We start from the raw sequence: 20121 nt of genomic DNA, 5'->3' as shown, positions 1-20121 counted from the left end.
CTTCTCCTGGTCGGTTGGTGTGGTTCTCTCATTTCAGTGAGCACCGTCAAACGTAACGGACTTGTTTGTGCTCTCCGCTCGCCAATATTGTTTATAAAATGCCGTGTCGTCGACGTCGTTTTTTCGTTCGATTATGGTAGTTGTTGTTGTCTAATAAATAATTATTAAAACATAATACCGAAAAAATAGACACGAAGAATTTTGTATATACGTTCTATATACATTTTTTTCGGAGGCGAAGCGTTAAACAAGTGCGAATAACGAATCAAATAGAAGCAACAAGTAAGCGTGTCGAAATATGAAAATATTGCAGGAAGTGAAATAAAGTGGCGAAAAGTGCAAATTAGTGAAACGAATTTGAAATGCAATTTACGAGCAAAAATTAATTGGCATATGCAATTAAAAATCGAAATCAATCAATTGGGTTTATGAGTGTGTGTGTCTCTCGATTAGAAAAATCACGGAAAAATTCACTGCAAAGAGTGAAAAGGTGATTAAAAGTTTAAATAAAATAAAGTGCCGTGATTTGCAATTTGCATGTTAATCATATATGGTAAGGTTCTACTAAGATTCTCTCCCCCCACCTGTCTTCCCTCACTCCCTTTTATTTTTGTTGAGTTGAGCTTTGTACCTCTAAGTCTAAGCTTTGGGAGAGCAGCTCAATGAGAGAGGGCAAAATCATGTCCGAGAGCCAAGCTTAAGAGCTCGGACAGTGGCCAAAACTTGCAAAACGACTTTCAACATCATTCCCCGTTCATTTTAGCCACAAATTTTGTTGTTGTTTGTTTTTTTGTAGTAGTTGTTTTTGTCTTAACTCTCTGTGACTAGATTTGGTTGAAAAATTATTTCAGGTAGTATATACATACATATGTATGTGTTATTATTATATTTTCGCACATGTCGAAATGCTGCTAGCTGACAATTATTTATTTATCAACTTTAATTGTTGTTATTTATATAAATTGTCACTAAATATCGTAAATTTCTATGCAGACGAAATGAGATATGAGTACATATTTCTAAAGTTTCAATTCATAATAGTTAATTTAATAATTATTATTTAATTATAAACAAATAAAATATAGCTAAAAAAACGTTTTTTCTAAGTTTTTTTTTAGACATTTTCAATGTAATTCGTATTTAGATATGAAATTTCGAAAAAAATTATTTAAAAGCCCAAGGAACTACCAAAATTTTGTCATAAACCTTGAATTCTGAAGAACTTCTAACTGCTTAGCACTAATAAAAATGTAAAAAACCAATGTTTATGTATAAATTTTAGTTTTGCACATTGGTAACATAAAGTTTGAATAATCATTGTGTTAATTAAAAACAAAAACAATATACAATTTTTGTAAAAATTTCCATTGTAAAACATTTTGCAATTGCAATTATAGACTTGACTCAAGAAGACCCCCCACCACATTAGAGATTCTTACCATCATCATGTGGCTGGTGGAATCGGTAGTTAGCCGGCTCTGTAGAAGGTCATAAAACATAAAACAAAAGGCCTTTTAATGCTTGGAGTTTAACTCCAAGGGAATGCAGTAAAGCCGCTGCAATGCGAAAGACCTTCAGTTGGTTGTGCTGGCCTGACATGGCGAGATTTGTACCTAAGAGACTTTTTAATTAAAGGTGCAAAATGCTAATGCAAATGGGTAAATGCAATGTCTACACAGACAAAGCATAAATCGTTGGATAATGTTTAACGTTTTCGAATGCCAAATGAAGTACATACAATGATGATGATGAAACGACAAGTGATTTTCAGGTAGCTGCTATGTTTCTCAAAGAGAAGTGGTTTCCATGTTGGAATGTCGAGACAGAAACAGAGAGAAACATAAAAAACTACAGAAAACCTGTATCCGCTTGTATCTTCAAAATGCATTCATTCATACATAAAGATCTCGTCGCTGTGCCCTATTGATTTGGCTTTTTGAATACAAAATTTGAAAGGTAGAGACTTAAAAGAACCTCAGACACAGAAGACATGCTTGAACCTCACTGTGATCTTTCTGTTGTATGAGTCACGTTCAGTTTCTTAGCGTTTGTGGGTTTTTGCTTTTCCTCGAGACGTGTCTGTTTATCTATTGCGAATTGAATAACTTCTACATGTATGTATGTACGTCCATACGAGAGGAAATCAAGTATTACTGCATAAATAACTACTAAAAAAACAGTTTTAACTGAAGAAGAAATAAACAATGGAAAATTTAGAAGGAAAAAGGAAAACATATTTCAAGAAGAATTGATAAGATTAGAAGCCTGAAGGAAAATATATCTAACAGCCAAATAATGAAAAATTCATAAGACAGAAATTTGAGCTAGAATAATCGTTATTACTGATGAAAATGTTTATTATATGGACCTATCCGTATGGCGATGCAAAAAAAAGCTTTTTGGCATCTGCAGATGATTTCTTAAGAAATTCCATAGAAAAACTGAACTTTTTTCACTCCCTTTTGACTATTTTTATGCAAAGTTTAGATATTTATAAAGTAAATATTGTTATGCGCATATTTTTGACTGATTAAAGTGGATATCAGATAGCAGTTTCTCCCGTTACACTTCCAAACAAAATTATTCACCAATTTATAAGCCATTGAAACAAATTTCGATGAGTCAAAAATCATTTCCTCTTTAGCAAAGTGGTCAAATGCAAAACAAAAGAATCACAATCGGATCGGAATAAGAAAATATAGAGAGAGAGAAAGAGAAAAAAGACAACAAGAGACCTCAACGATTTGACTTGACTTGTGTATGTTAATTAAGTTTGCCCTGCAGACCTAAAGACCTGACCTATGTACACACTTAGACACACACCTATACATATATAGATATAGCATACCCAAACAATAATTGTTTACCCTACACAGGCAAACTCATTTCATATACATATCTTACCCCTGCAAGTATGTAGATGTTCTTCAGGTACTTATATCTTTTTGTTCTTTATGCTGTTTTTTTCTTGTATCTTTCTCTCAGTTTTATCGTTCGGTTTCTGGGTGCAACTGTTGTTTTTTTCTTTTTTTGTCTAGGCAGCAACAAAGTAGAGACAAAACTTTCCATATACATGTACATATATAGTTTTTGCACTAACAAAGAGGAGAGAAAAGACGTAAATGTTTTGGCCTGAACCCATATAACATTTACCTAAATGACAGTTTCAGTTTGGCCATTAGCAAAATATAAAAAAAAAAAACTTTTAATTGAATTGCAATTGCGGCTTAACTTTTATCTCCTCTTTTTTCTCTACATACATACATACATATATACTTTCCTATATGTGTATGCGCTTCACTTAATTCAATTAAAGAAACTTTAATTGCTTTGTTGACACAAAACAGAATGAAAATGTCAATGAACGTTTTTTCAGAAATTTCTTACAAAGTATTGTCACCTAAGTGAACTCATATAAGAGAAGTTAGTTGGATTGTTGATGGGGTTATTCAGAGCAACCTTTCTCGATATCAGAATCTTTTTTTTTTTTGAATACGTGTATATCAGTCTTTTTATTATAATTTAACTTGGTATCTTATTAAGCTATCTTGTTTCTTGTGCTATAGAGTTGAGATTTCAAGCTTCTGTAATGTGATATACTATATGAACATTTATCAAACAATCACTTGTTCGTAGAAATGTTTGTTTCCCATATATATGTATTTTATCAGTTACTTAAAACAAACGTAATAATAAGTTCTGAAATTGAATAACGCAGTGGTCGAGCTTGACTTTGACATTTAAAATAATAATGAAAGGTTTCTTAAAATTCTTTAGATAAGTTTAATAAATTTTTATAGTATTTGGATAAACCTTTTTTGTATTCACGCTTATTCACGAAGAAGGTTTGAATGTCATTGTGGAGTCATTTATTCTAGACTTCCAAACGGGTTTTTAATTTTCTATCTAACATTCTTTTCAAATTGACTGAAAGACCAATTTGACGCATTGCAAGTTGTGTTTGGATAAAAATAGATATAAATTTTGTCCAAACAAAAGGCAAAACTTAAATTACGACTTCTATACAACAATTATATAAGCTAAAGGTTTTAGTTTTTGCTGGTCCACCCTGTTATGAATTTTGTTGCAATTGCACAACCAAGATTCAACTAATTGTAATATTAATTCAATTTCTAGACTCTTGCCACACACACAGAGACACAAAAGCAACAGCAATCGCCAAACACTTGGCCACTGATTGTATTTAATTGAATTACGAGCAGAATTACAACTCAACTTTGGGTCGGGCAACATTGTATATACTATATAGCTCTAGCAAGTACACAAACATACATATATAAACATATGCATATGCGAGGGCGGATTCAAAAGTTTGACCTATGACCATTGATGGATTTGTTAAACTTTTGCTCTCATTTATGTTGTGGCCCTCGTTTTCAAATATTATTTTTTTGTAACAGGAAACAAAGTGACTCGTGGTATAGAGTAGCTCAAGGCAACCTGTGAACTAGTTTTTACTAAAAACCAATCCAAAAACCATTTAACTTAAGTTAGGTCTTTTTATACCCTTGCAGAGGGTATTATAAAATTGGTCAGATGTTTGTAACGCACAGAAGGAGACGTTTCCGACCCCATAAAGTATATATATTCTTGATCAGCATGAGAAGCTAAGTCGATATAGCCATGTCCGTCTGTCCGTCTGTCCGTCTGTCCGTCGGTGCGTACGCGTTTTACTCAGCCATCTTAAGAGCTATCGGGATGAAATTTTTTTTGGGAGCTTTTTTTACCCGGGTGAGATAAAGTATGAAAATCTTTGGGATCGGACTACTATATCATATAGCTCTGGAACAAAAATTTTTGCAAAAATTGGAGTATCCCCATGAAATTCACCAATATAATAGAATTTGATATAAAATCTCAGATCCCAAAATTTGACCCTGATCGGATAAATAGAACACAAGTTACAGTCTATATAAATCGGTTCAATCGCTGCCGGCAGCTCTGCTTGCTGCCTACTACGTCATCATCAAATCAACAGAGCACATGCATACACACACAGACGCAACGCTACATAAACTGTATGTGTATGCGTGCGTTGCTTTGCTTAGGGAATGAGGGAAGAAGAAGAACAAATTGTACATAGTATGAAGAGTAAAATTGTTTTGTTTGTATATTAATGAATTGAGTTGCAGAAAACAAATTTTGAACATGTGAAATTATTATTGTCAAGGACTGCAAGGGTATATAAACTTCGGCATAGCCGAATTTAACTTCTTTGATATTTTTATATTTACTTTGTGTGTGTGTGTGCATAACCCACAGATGTTGGCATAAATGAGAGCATGTGCGTGTGTGTGTGTGTACTCAAAGTTCATACATTCTTAATAATGTTGTTTTTGTTTACCTTTCGCACAATACATACGTATACGTATGTATGTATGTACCTAGACCCAAGGCATATGCATACATGTATGTGTTGGTGTGTGTATGAAAGAGAGTTTTAATGCCTATTTTGTTTATGCTATTTTCCATTTGGTCGGTGAACCATAAGTTATAGTATTTCACCCCCCATCCATTATATGGTAAGAAAAGAGTTTAGTAAACTCATTACATGCATATATACCACAGCAAAAATAATGGATCACACATAAATGAAAAGAGATTTTTTTATATGTATATGTACATATGTAGTTCTCTTTTGGCTGATTCTAGATACACATACATACATACATATGTACATACATGTAAGGCTTTTAGTCAACAGAGTACAGATTAATTACATTAGGCATTTTGTTAATTTGATATGAAAGTGGTGTTAAAATAATACATATGTACTTTCTATTCTATTGAGATCGTTAAAGGAAATCAATAATTTACTTACTTGTTTTTATAATTTTTAGTTTTCCTCTTAAGTTATTTCTCAAATTCCTTTAAAACTGCACTCACACATTTTAATACACACTCACATAAAAAAAAAAAAAAAGAATACGCACTACACACACACAAACTTACATCGCTTGGTTTCATTTTATTCAAGCCTTGCAATATCTAGCACATAACTTTACACATACAAAAACAAAACTCACAAATACACACACAAACCTAAGATCTCCATTTTTATGAGACTTCTTTGGCGGCGGTGGAAGCGTAATGTCCATTGGAGCCTCGAATAATTTCTTTGCGAAATATTAACTTTCTTAAACACATGCATTGCGCCGAAATAAATGCGAATACATAAAACAATTTAAACATAATTTACTTCACTTTTTACGTTGATTTACATATTTGCACAAACGAAAAAAAATATAACGGCAATTTGCAAGCGAAAGAAAGAGACAGTGTTGGCAGAATCTCAAAACTAGAACTGATCAAGCGAGACAGCTGAAAATCCCGCCAAATTTTGGCTTAGTAGCTAAAACGTTCAACACTAAAACTTTAACAGTCCCTAAGAGTTTGAATTGATTTCGACGAAAGGAATAAATTATATAAATGCTTCCCGGTGATGAATAAGAATATATAAATATATATTATATTTAATGGGATATACTTATTTCTGTGTGGCCTGACCACAATTTATATACTTTTTATAAAAATTAAACAAACATAAGTTAACCAAACATCAAAAAGCTTTTAAATAAATTGTTTCTATACACATCATATGAAAAGTAGGCATAACTTACTTACTCTAGGAACAAGTATACAGTTGGTCGTTTACCTTTTTTAAGCACTTTGATTACATTTAATTAAGACAAACTACACTTTCTGGAGAACACTTAATAATATTATTTCGCATAAAACTGGGAATTTTTCAAGGTTTATTACTTAAGCAAAAGTTCTCCGTATTTAATGGCGAACCTGTTTTCGGGTTAACAAAAAACCCAACCCATCTTAATAATTATTGAAATTATTTCTTTTTATACATATATTGAAATACAAAATGTTAATTAATTTATATTCAATTTGTGTATGCCAGACATTTGCACATTTTATAAATCTGTCTGGATAGTGTATCTAATTTAATATAAAGATACATTTTCGCTCCAACAACCAGCTTATTGCGCACTTAACACGTTCTCAGTCCGATCAAGTTGGCTCGAACAAAGGAAAGCTTTGCCACATGACTAGAGTTACTTAGTACCAGGAAAATATCATTAAAAAGTGATCAACTTTAACTTGCATTTATTTTGTACTTACTTTGTACATACATACATATGTATAGAGAATTTTTCATGGGAATTGGAATAATAATAATGTTTGCAATATTATTAGTTAGTTTTAGCATACGAATGCTAATAAAAACCTTGAACTTTGTCGATTGTTTGCCAAATTTAATAATTTAAATAAATAATCCGTAGATGAAAAAAAAAACCAAGATATATATATAAATAATAAACTCAATTAACACTTACCAATGGCAATGACAAATTTGCATTTTGACCTAAAAACGAGGAAGGCAACAAAAACAACAGAAATAGAGTCACAGAAAAAAGCAGACAAATTAACCAAGAAACATACTTTCGATTAAACTTTAAGTATTTTACTAATTTGACAAAAAAAAAAAAAATAACAAATAGAAAAGCCAAAACAAAAACAAATTTAGAGAACAAAGAAATGCTGGAAAAAGTTTAACTCTCTGCTTTAAGCGTGGGAGAAATGAAAGTCAAAATATTATTATAAATTAAATTCATACAGAAACAGCCAAGCAACGAAGTTAATATACTCTCTGAATGTTAAGTATAATAAAAGTTAGAAGTGAAATTAAAATGGGCCAAAGTAATGAAAACTTGGCAAGAAATTTGTACTCTACAAAGTTTAAAGAGTTAATGAACTTAATTTTAGACTATTTTAAAAACATTCTCTGCTTAATTTAGGCAGCAAAATAGTTGGACTAACTTTGATAAATTATTCATGTGTTGAATGAAAAATTACAAAAATGCTGAGTGTTTTCTAGTCTATGGAGATTTATTTGAAGAGCGAGCTTTAATTATATAATTTCATTTAGCAGAGGTGAATGAGAGGCACCAACGCCCACACAAAAAAACCGGCTAATCGAGACTCGGCATCGTGTCTATCTCCTGTCTCTCGATCATTAACACTTTAAAATGGCAGCTCCGGGGGAAAACTAGTTGTCTGTCAACGTTTTCAGCTGCTGCTGTTGCTGCTGTGAAAATTAGCCATGGAAATGGTAGACACATTTTGCTGCCCAAGTGAAAAGTAAAAGTGCTGGTGGTGCTGCTGCTGCTGCGCCCACTTTTGCTTTCTTTTAAGACCAATGTGGTTTTTGTCTTCGTATTTTTGTTGTTGCTGCTTCCATTGAACCGTGAAGCTTGTTTTTGGATGCTTTTTGGTGGCATCTGTTAAATAAAATGTTTAGATCACTTCACTTTGCTACCTTGCGCAAAAATTTTAGCCAACTCTGCTGTAATTTCATTTCATTTTTGTTTTCCATTGTTCGTCGATCTCACTCACTCTCTCCCACTCGACTAGTTGGTTTGCTGCCCTTTTTGGAGGTGGGTATCATATACTTGTACTTACTTATGCCCACGTAACAGACTCAAGATTCCAGGCACACAACACACAATGAAACTAAATTGAATGAACTCGCATGAGTCACAAGCATCATCAATGCAGCAGATGCAGATGTAACAGTGGACAAAAATGCACATTCATTTGGTTAAAAATTCAATAAATATAACAAATTACCTAGCTATCATCAATTTGGAACAAAAAAGAGACACATATATGTACATAAGTTTCATAAGATGTCGCAAATTTCAATCATCTTATAAAAATTTGATAGTTTATCATTGCCTAAAGCTTTAAAGGAAAATTACGTATACGCCAAGTTGCACAAAAAACAAATCCATAGATAAATCTTTGTCCGAATTGACAATTTTTTTAGTGTGCTTTTGACATATGTAGGCAAAGCCCAGGAATTCTTTTAAAGCAACGTTTTAAAAGTTGGTCCACAAATCAATTCGAATCGCCCCTTGTGCCAAAATTCATCTCTGCTCACAGGAACACACACACATGCCCATATTCATACATATGCATGTACATACATACATACCATACATAAAGGGAGCAAACTTAAAAATGTTAACTCATCATTTGTTTTTGGCTAGTGGAATAACCTCAATTTGGTTCAGCTTTAATGCCATCGCTGCGACTGCGCTACATGGCTGTAATTTTATGCCCGTAACTAAAAGCGAATGGCAGACAGAGTCAGAGAATGTGAGAGACAGAGAGACAAGAAAAAAAAAAAACTAGTAAAAACAACAATTGTTGTTACAGCTTTTGGTTAGCCACAAACACAGAGAGACAGGCAGACAAACAGACAGACAGACAGTAGTGGCTTCTCTTCGTGGGCAATACCCATTTTGGTCGAAATGCTTGTCAATTGAAATTCGTGACATTAAAAATTGTTTGTATTAAAAAAGGGCAACCAAATAAACATTTAAAGCAGACCAAAGGAATTGCGTAAATGGAACACAAAATGTGCCCTTCAATTGCTCTAAAAAGCAAAAAAAAAAAAAAAAAAAAAATTTGCCACCTTAATTCAATATAAACTATTTTTAACAAGTCACTAGAGTTCCGAGTAATGAAAAGACCAATTGTGATCACTGATCATAAATTGCCTTAACAAAGGCATACAAATATATACATACATATATATTTTGTCAAAGCAAATTTATCAATTTGTCAAAGTTAATGTAAATGAAATGCAATCAAAAGTTAACTTACACCATATGAAAAGTGGCATGACTTGGACAAAGAATTGAGTTTTTTATTGCGACTGACTGTACCAAAAACGAACGAGCTTGCTGACCCCAAAAACTACCATAACAAAAGCGAAATGTACACAAATATGTACACTTTTGTACAAACTGAACTTGGTGAACACATTTGTCACATTACTGGAATTGCATTTAGGTTAAGGGGATGAGGTGGGGGGCAAGGCAATCATGCAACCGACATGTGGCTAGATATGCTTTTGTCATTAAAATAATTGCCTGCCTTTATAGATAGGGTACATGCTTAATCAGATCTTCCCTAGATGGTGTCCAGTCGTTTCAATATTTACCACTAAGTTGCATTTTGCGTGGCTGAATCAATTCTTAATCTGATTAATGAATGATAATAAACATTTGACCACCCTTCAAAATGGGGTAAGTCATTTGAAGCAAAAGCATTGTTAGCTTTTATAGGGAATGATTTAAAGCTATTATCTACCTAAAGATAAAGGATCCATAACTAATGATTGCTAATGTTAAACTTCTGGAAATGATTTCAATCCTTAAATGGATTTTGAAATCCTTAAGTGTAAAAAATGCCTATATACAAGATTGTTAAAGTCTCCCAATTTTTAAAAGTAATTACCTGAAAAATTTTATAGCTTAACCCATATAAAGTAAATTTATGAGCGTTTCTCTATAAGCAAACGTCAAAGATCTTAAAGACTTGAAAGTTGTGTTTCACATATGGCAATTTGAAAAAGAAATATTAAAATCTTAAAGAGAATTCAAATTTTTGTTCCCATATGTGTACAATAAAATATGATTTTTCCCCAGAAATGATATAATTAGGCATTTCATGAGCCGATTTTGTTGAAGTAAATCAAATCCCCATGGAATCTATGAAATGCTTAAAGTTTCAAGTGCACGACGTCATAATTATATACAAATATATCTAAATATATATACAGCTCATTAGCGATTTGGATAGCTGCCTGGTTCAATAAACGCCAATGCCAGGGCCAACAAGGTCAAAATATATGTTTTTTTTTTTTTTTTTTTGTTTTCTATGTTTGTTTTTTGACCATTTTCGCAAAAGCGAATTATGAATTGTGATTTCATTTTCGATTTCTTTTTTTTTCTCTCTTCCATTTTAATTACGTTGAAAGTTCAGCTTTGGGGCCCAAACAAACAATTTGGATTAATAAAATAACATGAAATATTTTTGGGGCCAACGACAAAATACAAAAACCAAACATATCATCAGAGCATTTCGCATGCAAATGAGTCATCAATGAAATTAATTCAAATGGGTCAATAAGCGAGAATGGAGACTGAAATACAAGATGGAAGAGGAAATATCGAAATATGTGTGAATGAATGGAAAATGAAATGCCATAATTAGCAATATTAAAATAGAACTGCGAAATGAGAGACGAAGATTTCCAATCGGCTAAAATTGAGATACGTATGAAGAATTTAGTCGAATTTTAGCTAAATCCTTCTTTATAATTATCATATCAAACATTTTTCCTTACACTTGGTTGATTTTGTTGCTCGGTTTCGCTATACATTATCGATAGACATCTTTTGTGGCCAAAGACCCAGTTTCCGCGTGTTCTATGGAAGACTCTTTCCTAGAAATACTCAACGTAGCGAGGAAAGAGCAACATTTTTTGCGTTAGTCTAACTGAAATTAACTGTTTGCTTTATTAAATAGTTAATTTTCCAAGTAATTTTTGTTTTTCTAAAGACTTTAAGATTTTGCGTGTGTAATTTATTATTTAGGTCATAAATTCTTGTAGTAGAAGAACAAATGGAAAAACAGAGATTAGTCTAGCTCAATTATAAGAGACTTCAATTAAAATGGATGGAGATTTTTGTTTCTATTCTATTTAAATATGGATACATTGATGGAATAAGCCAACACTTGAAATAGAAAAAAATATATGTTTGTATATATTTTCTTTGTTTGCTAACGCCAGCTATTAATCAATGACTAGATCGTCTAAAGATCATTATCATAAAAGTGAAATGCTTTGGGGCAAATCTGAAACTTGTGAGTTGATGGCACAAATGAATCTTTTTAAATCTTCCCCTCTAACTTCATTCATATTCACATTCACTCTCTCACTTCAACAATGCAAGTGAAATCATAATTGCAAATCGAAATCGAAGCGCGACCAGACAACAAAGATCGTGATCATTATTGGTCCGCAAAAACTGGTTTAACACTTATATTCCATGCAATCCACATAGGCAGCTATCTATTTGATTGCTAGATTCTAAGCCATTTCTCACTCCTTCTCAATTGCTCAAGTGCTGAAGCGGAAATGATTGCACTTGAAAAGTTGATCCGCTGAGATCTCATCGTGATCGAAACCTGTTTTGATTTGGGTTAAATGGAAAAAAAGGGGAGTTCAAATTGCCCATAGCTATGGTTCATTTATGTTATGGCTCTTATTTCGTAATTGCATCTTGCAGATCAAGTTCGATTATGTGATGAGAAGGTACAAGTTCCCAGTGCACTATGGGGAAAAATGATAAATATTTTGCTTAAGTCAAAGACTGCACTAAAAGTTCATTTTAACTGCATACTTTTAGGCTTTCATTTAGTTTTTGTTTGCTTGCAACATTCAACTAATTGTTCACATACTATTGGGTTGTGTATTTTAACAAAAATCACAACATAACTATAAATTTATAAATATAAATTTCACCTCTTTTTATAAAATTATTTTGCCAAGTTTTGAAAGCTGCTACAACCAGATTGTTAATATAAAAAAAGCCAAACAATTCTACTTTGCATGGTTTGAAAACAAAATGCCAGATAATAGTAAACTCTTTGGTTCTCATAAGACCTATATAGTCCGAATTTTTTAACTTATTTTAAATTATTAATATTTGTTTTGGCATTTCGCATTTTAATATTTACTCTACGCCAACAGTTGACAATCGTTAGGTGGCCTTTACCGCATTAGTGGACGAAATCAGTAGAATCAGAAGGGACACATAGATAGGGGGCCTTATGGCTACTACGCTCATTGAAAACGATTTACTGTTTGCTGTTAAATCTTATCAGCAAATAACGTTGACATTCACACACATTTTAAGAGGTGTGTGTGAGTGTATAAGGTGTGTGTCTGTATGAGTGGGTGCGTATCTGTATGTGTGTTGGTGTGTGTGTGTGTGTGTGTGTATGGTTTGCTTAACCAAAGAAATCTTATCAACAAATAGGCGCAAGTTATTCACATAAAAAAATTATAGTATATGAGAAGAATTAGTCATTTGAGAAATTTTAGAAAAATTAAAATTAACCGCTACTATTTTACGCATTATTATTAATAACTTATAGTTATAAAGTTTATTAAACAAATTAACTCTCTTTAACGAGTTTTGGAATGTAACATATTGAAAAGTTTACTCAGACCAGGAGTAGAACTGTACCATCTCCATTAGAGCACTCCATTTCTTATTTAAGGGGTGTCAGTCGATGCCACACCTGACTAAAACTTCCATCCAAGACCCATAATTAACACCAGGAACCACCACCAAAATCCAGGCTTTTAGCATTAACTTAATTGCCAAGGGAGACATGTTGTCCAACTCCACCAGCAACTAGGCCCAACCCCCATTAGCGCTCATTGCATGCATTATTGACATGACATCGGGACAAAAGGCAAATCGAGTAGATAACAAAAGCAAACGCAACCATGGTGAAGGGAAGCCAAAGTACATATGTAGAGTACATAAATAGCGCCGCCACCCGTTTCTACCTCTTTCAACTCTATTATATATAGTTATGGGGTATATGGAATAGTTATTATTGGCCCTATGTTGTTTGTTGTTGATTTTGTTGAAGCATGAACAACTTTTGATGGGTTATTGTGCTCCGGAAGGACTCCCGATTGGGGCAATATATCCATAAGGTTGCAGTTGAATGAACTACATGCACTCGGATAGCCTGTTGGATTGAATGAACCTTCTATCCCATCTATAAATGTATATGGAAAGCTATTTTTGGCTTACTAAGAGGAGTAAGGGCGTTCGATGAACTTTTGAGTTTATGTTTCATTAGGGTTTAACATCATTGTTATTTTTCTTTATTGACGTTGACATTTTCGATAGTGAAAGTAAATAGTTTTCAAGATAAGCTAGTTAGATTAATATTTAGTATCTGATTGTGAATAACGCAGGTAGGTCATTAACTTAATAATTTCTTTAAAAACCAAAGATAACCATTTACTAAACAAATCATTATCAATTTCTTGTTTTTTTACAGAGACACTTCAATAAACTGTTTTTAAAACACAAAAAATCAATGGAAAAATAAAAATGGGCACAACGAACAAGAATTACTAATAAATCGAAAACGAATAGCAATAACAACAGCAACAGCGAAAAGCAAAGGTGAAATATTTTTAAGCTGCGCTTGTTTTTAAAGCCACGAACCTAAAAAACAAAATCGTCGTATAGAACTAAACCCAGGGAGAGAGACAGAGACCGAAACATTAAAATGAGCTGGCTGCAGGCCTCATGCTTGTTGCTTTTGGCCTGGGCTATAATGTCAACGCAGGCACGTTCAATTGCGAAAACAAAGAGAGAAATCGAAATCCCTTACAAAAATGTGACAAATATGGAAATGGAATTGGAAGAAAACCCTCAGCCCACAAACAATGCAATTACAATTGACCCTGACATTGTTGTTGGGACAGAAAGCGAGAGGAAATTGGTAACAGAAGAAACTACAAATAGAGAACAGCCAGTGGGAGAAAATACTACACCATCTCTTGTCAATAATCCTGAATTGGAGACTAAACTTACAACACCCACACATCGAACGACAACAGAAAGTATGCCAATAGTAGTCCTTAATGCCACAACAACGCGCTCCTCGGATCAGGGTCGCTCCATGCAAATTTTCATGACAACTGAGAGATCCTTTTCGGTGACTCCCATGAAGCTGCAACCGTTGATCATCAGTACGACTGCTAGATCTACAGCTATGCCTGCTCAAGCGGCATCTCATGAAAATGCCATTGATGAGGATTCGAAATCCACAACTGCCATCATTCTTGGGCATCAGTTACCGGAGAAAAGAGCTAAATTTATTAGTGAAAATTCAACAAATGCTCAGCAATTAAGTCCTGAAGTTTGGGGCTTGGCAGCCATGATGAATTCATTGCCGAAGAGTTCAACGACCTCGACTACCACTGAATCCATCTTGCCTAATGATATTGAAACCCAAGATATTGATAAGACGAAAAACATAACTGGCCCACATTATGAGAAAAATGTTTTAGATTGGCAAAATGTTGAGAATATGCGTGAGAATCGAACTGAATTTGTTGTTAGCACGACATTAGATGCCACAGAAGGATCAGCAAAAGCAGTTGAAGAGACAACAGAATCTTTGAGAAATTCAAAAATAACGGAGTCAGCTGAGCTCAATATAACAGAGTCTGGAACTACAACTGTAAGGCCTTCTGTTAACACTGGCTTAACTGAAGAACCACTAGTTCAAAAGGTAACAAACCTGACAGTCACATCGAAAACATCAACAACAACTATTGCAACCGATTTAGCAAAACAATCAGAGTCAATGGTGACAACAACTACCACGGAATCAACATCAGAGGCTTTGAATAGTAAGCTACAATTCATAGAAAATGCTCATTCAAACGAAGGTGCAACGACTACTAAGACAGGCTTATCAGTAGAACCAGTAATTCAAAAATTGGACATACTAGAAGAAACGACAGTAACACCATTAGATAGTGGTGACGTGGTAGTAAAAACTTCAACTCCTCCGGAAGCATCAACCACCACAGAGTCAGCCAAGATAAATTATGTGGATTTGACACCTGCTATAAATTCGGATTTAATAATAAACACAAAAACAACATCAACATCAGCAGCAACAACATTGGAACCAGAGCCAGAAGCAGAACTTGTGCGCAATTTAACAATAACGACTACTCCTAAGCCGGACTTAACAGGGGAACCAGTAGTTCAGCAGTTAGCCACAGCTGAAATAACAGAGCCAGCAGCAACACCAACAACAACAACACCAGCAGCAACAGTTCATTCAAATGATTTAAATTTGGCGGCATCTACTCCATCAGCAATACACGTTTCCAATGAATTAAAGCAAACAACATCAACGGCAACAACACCAACTTCAAATGATTTATACTTAACAGCAGCTAAAATGTTAGAGCTAACGGAAGCAACAACAACTACGGAGCCGTCAGCTGTTACAGACATTACAAAAAATATCACCACCCACAATCATCCCCACATGCCAAACACAGAAACAACAACAACAACAAGCACTGAAATGGCAATGAAAACAACAACGATAACAACGACAGAGGCTTATGACGTCACTAGCAGCGCAAGTACGAACAAAGATAGTGAGACGGCCAGTCAGCGAGCAACCGTCGAGCAGTTAGGTACTGCAACAACACCAAAGGAAATCGTTCAAATCAGCAATGAAGTGGAAATAACTACAGTGAGAAATTTTAAAGAAATCGAAGCTGATAAAATAAATGCAACGACAACAACAACGGCTAGAACAACAGCAAGTGAAACAGCTGAGAAAACCAATAACAATAATAATAATAGTGAGAGTGAAGTGCCAGCAACAACTATAATACCAACAATAACAACAACAGCAACAACAATTACTGAAATAATTGATAACAGACTGCAAAACTTAACAGAAACAGCACCAGCAGGTGCAAATCAAACTCCCACCATTGCAAATAATACCACAAGCATTGGGGAAACTAAGCCAGCTGCAACCGACCTTTACGATGAAGACAATAATGGAGCAGAAGAAGATGATGTTGCAGATGTTGACGATGATGTCAAAAGGCAACAGGTGGATGTAGATAATAATACTGTAATGGCTACAACAACAACAACAACTCCAGTTCCGCCGCTGATAAGTTTGTTAGACGATTCAACTAGCACCAGCAGCACCACCACCACCACCACAACTTCAACTACTCCTTTACCTAGTACTACTGTCAAGATGTTACCAGAAGTCACAACAACTCCTGCACCACCACCCCCAACAACTCTCTCTCCCGTTTATTCCTCCAGCCCCAATCCAAGCCCCAGCCCCAGCCCCACCCCCCAGTCCCTATCCCAGCCCCAATCCCACTTTAATGCCTACGCTAACAAATGAATTGGAATTGGATGCCATTCAAACGGCTCATCCTCAACCAAATTCTCAAGGCACAGATGTCAATGTGATTATAGCCATCACCGTAAGCGTTATTGGAGTTGTGGCCCTTATACTCTTAGTGGCTTTCCTCTATCTAATGCGTAAACGTCAAAAGCAAATGTCCTATGGCCAGAGATGTCGTCCCGTTAGTCTTGATGCCTATTCCTTGGACAATGTATCCGTCTTGGGCAGTGTGCGTCGGGGTAAAGGTGGACGAGATTTGCGGGCCTCCAAGCGTACATATGGCAATGCCGCCTTCGACGATCCGTCGCTGCGCCATAATTTGCTATCGGCCCATGAACTGGGAAAATTTGTGACACAGCGTTCTACATTATTTGAAGAGTTTCGTGATGTACCGCAAATTATAGCACGAGCGGATGAGGTGCCAGCTGGTTGTGAGGATAAAAATCGGTGAGTTATTCATATTCCCTTATTTATACACAATTTGTAATTCCATATTTCAATTTCATCTTTGTTGCTTTTGTTGTCGTTTCTTCCTGGTTTCGCCCACATCGGAATACATACACAATTAAATTGATGATGATCATGACTCACTATGCGATCTCAAATAACATTTTGTTGTTTTTTGTGGTGCAGCTATGCCAATGTCATACCGCTTCCTGAGACGCGTGTAGTGCTCCAGCGTCAAAACGATGATGACAAAACGGAATATATAAATGCCAATTATGTGCGGGTAAGCTATACGAGAGTAGACAAGTGACAATAATATGGAAAATTCAGACTTTCTCACATCAGTTTCTCACTGAGTGGGAGTGGTTCGCTCTGACTCTTCGGCTAGGCTTAGGCTTCGGCTTAGCCGTGCATGAAGACATCTTGCGCGCGGGCCATTAAATACGGCGCCTGGGCATAAAATTATACGCCTCATGAGATTAGACGAACTATGCAAACTATGTATGAAATAATTTTCAGACTCTAAGCAAATGAGCGAAGCGCGGAAAAAAAAACTATTTTAAATAATTACGGCAATAGGGGAAAGTTTTTAAGGATAGACAAAGTGAATCTTATATATTAAATCTGAGATGTCTTTCTATCGACCTAATTATATTAAAAACGAAAGCTTCTCAATTTTGGGATCGAATATAGTTTACTTCATTATGTTAAATATTTCTTTTAAGTCGAATTCTAAGACCCCCCATCTATTTACGTTATCTAATTTGTCTTTAAAAATCTGCTTTAGATATAAAGATATGAACAAAGATTATTTCGATTTCATTACATTTGTGATGATGTATGTAGATACATCAATTTTTAATTGATATGTTGTTATAAGCAATTTTTTTGCTATAGATAACCAGTTATGGTTAGGGGCATTGACATGGAAAAGAGCTTTTTAAGGAGCAGATTAAAACAATTGTGCAAATGCATTGAAGCGTATCGTTGAAAATGGCCATTGAATTGAAATGCATTGAGGCAAAAACGCTATAGACAAATATACAAAAAAAAAAAAAGAAAAACTTTGAAAGTTGGATAGCAATTGCTTACAGAAGAGCCGCCCACCTGGCGATAACCTAAGCATGCCGAGATCGTGATTTCTTTCCATACATCGTACATCGTATATATACATAAGCAGATACAGCCAAAAGAGGCAAGTCGTCGCTCAGCCAGTGAACATTTATCAGAAAAGCGCGCAGGGCCATTAACTGACTGACGAATACACATTGTGTGCATATGTATTCAGAGGAAATAAGTTTTAATTAATGGTTATGTCATTACTCACACACGTTTCTTTCTGCCTTTGAACTACAGGGCCCTCAAGATGCTCCGAATTATTATATAGCCTGCCAAGCGCCGCTAGAAAGTACAACTGCAGACTTCTGGCGAATGATCTGGGAACAGCAGTCGCGTGTCATCATTCAGGCCACTGATCTTAGCGAGGAAGGCATTGAGCGATGTGCCGAATATTTGCCCCCCTCCGCCACATTGGATAATCATAGTAGTTATGGCGATTATCAGGTGACATTAAAACATCGTGAGGTCAAGGACAAGTATGCCATTTCGACGCTCATGCTTAAGCATGTGGACGGAGGTGAGGAGTGTCGTGAGCTGACTCATTATTGGTATAAATGGCCTGAGAGGGGTGTGCCCGCCGATGAGGCTCCCATTATTGCCATGTTGCTAGAGGCACGCTCCTCCCTCAAGACGTATTGCCTGGAGGAGCAGCAGCAAGAACAAAAACAAAAGGAAAAGGATGCCGAAACAGAAGCAGGCGGCAGCAATGAGATTAATGGCAATAATGTCAACATTGTAAAAGCCACAGGACGTCAACAACAAGGGTAAGAGTTGTACTCCTACGTTCTATATGTATTTGCATGCCCAGTTTAATTGTTTTCTGTGTCTTCTATTTCTCCCAGACCGTTAACCATTCACTGCTCTCCAGGTACTGGACGAACTGGCACAATTATAGCATCGGACATGGCCATACGTAGTCTTGAGACACCCAAACGTTCAGTGGATATACCACAGTTGGTGTACTATGTCCGTCGAGGCAGAGCCAGTGCTGTTCAAACCAAGGAGCAATACGAATTTATCTATAAGGTGGCCAATATGTATGCAACCAAAATCACAAATTTATCGAATGATAACTGAGAAAAGAGATAGAGAAGTGGAGGAACGTACATCCAAACCAGATTAACTCATTCGATCTTATGATTAGCTAATCAAATCCTTATCAACGCTGTATACATATAATATATAGTATAGTCAAATAGTCAGTATAAATTATAAATTATGTAGTATATATAAATAGCATATGTAGTTATGTCGCTTTTGAAAGTTTAAAGTTTTTTTAACTGTAAAAAAAAAAAAGAAGTGTATGTATTCCTGTTTTATTGTGATATAATCGTACATTTGATATCTCTTTATATGTATCGTATTTGTATATTGTATTTGTATAATCTGTTGCATATTTATAAATGGTTTTTCTCTTTTGCTTTTCTTTGGCAAAATAAAATACTTTTTAACAGCCAATCAATTGTGAAGCCCATATGTATGTATAATGAATCTTATGTTAAACCAGCTTTAATGTGTCGTTTAAGTTAAAACGAAAAATATAATTAGCAATAATCCAATAAAATGAAAAAGTTATAGTCAAAACAAAACCAATATCCGGTTTTATATGAATTTTACTAATATCAGTTTTTGTAATATTGTTGAATGGTGGGATTGATGCTA

General features: G+C 34.8%; 2 protein-coding genes across 2 annotated transcripts; both read left to right on the top strand.

The window, feature by feature from the left end:
* Positions 1 to 37: 37 nt before the first annotated feature.
* On the top strand, positions 38 to 16890 carry LOC137583809 (mucin-5AC-like). Its single transcript, XM_068298948.1, has 2 exons — positions 38 to 553; positions 13978 to 16890. The coding sequence occupies exon 2, from the start codon at positions 14212 to 14214 to the stop codon at positions 16888 to 16890; it is 2679 nt and encodes an 892-aa protein (XP_068155049.1). The 5' UTR covers positions 38 to 553; positions 13978 to 14211.
* On the top strand, positions 16871 to 20052 carry LOC137583812 (tyrosine-protein phosphatase non-receptor type 7-like). The gene is made up of 4 exons (XM_068298951.1): positions 16871 to 17340; positions 17527 to 17623; positions 18697 to 19223; positions 19302 to 20052. Exons 1-4 carry the CDS (start codon positions 16871 to 16873, stop codon positions 19534 to 19536), a joined length of 1329 nt encoding a protein of 442 aa, XP_068155052.1. The 3' UTR covers positions 19537 to 20052.
* The last annotated feature ends 69 nt before the right edge of the window (positions 20053 to 20121 follow it).

Source organism: Drosophila tropicalis, unplaced genomic scaffold, assembly GCF_018151085.1.
Source record: "Drosophila tropicalis isolate 14030-0801.00 unplaced genomic scaffold, ASM1815108v1 contig_878, whole genome shotgun sequence".
Classification (NCBI taxonomy): Eukaryota; Metazoa; Arthropoda; class Insecta; order Diptera; family Drosophilidae; genus Drosophila; species Drosophila tropicalis.
Note: the sequence above shows the minus strand (reverse complement) of the source record. Positions and strands in the feature narration are given on the sequence as shown.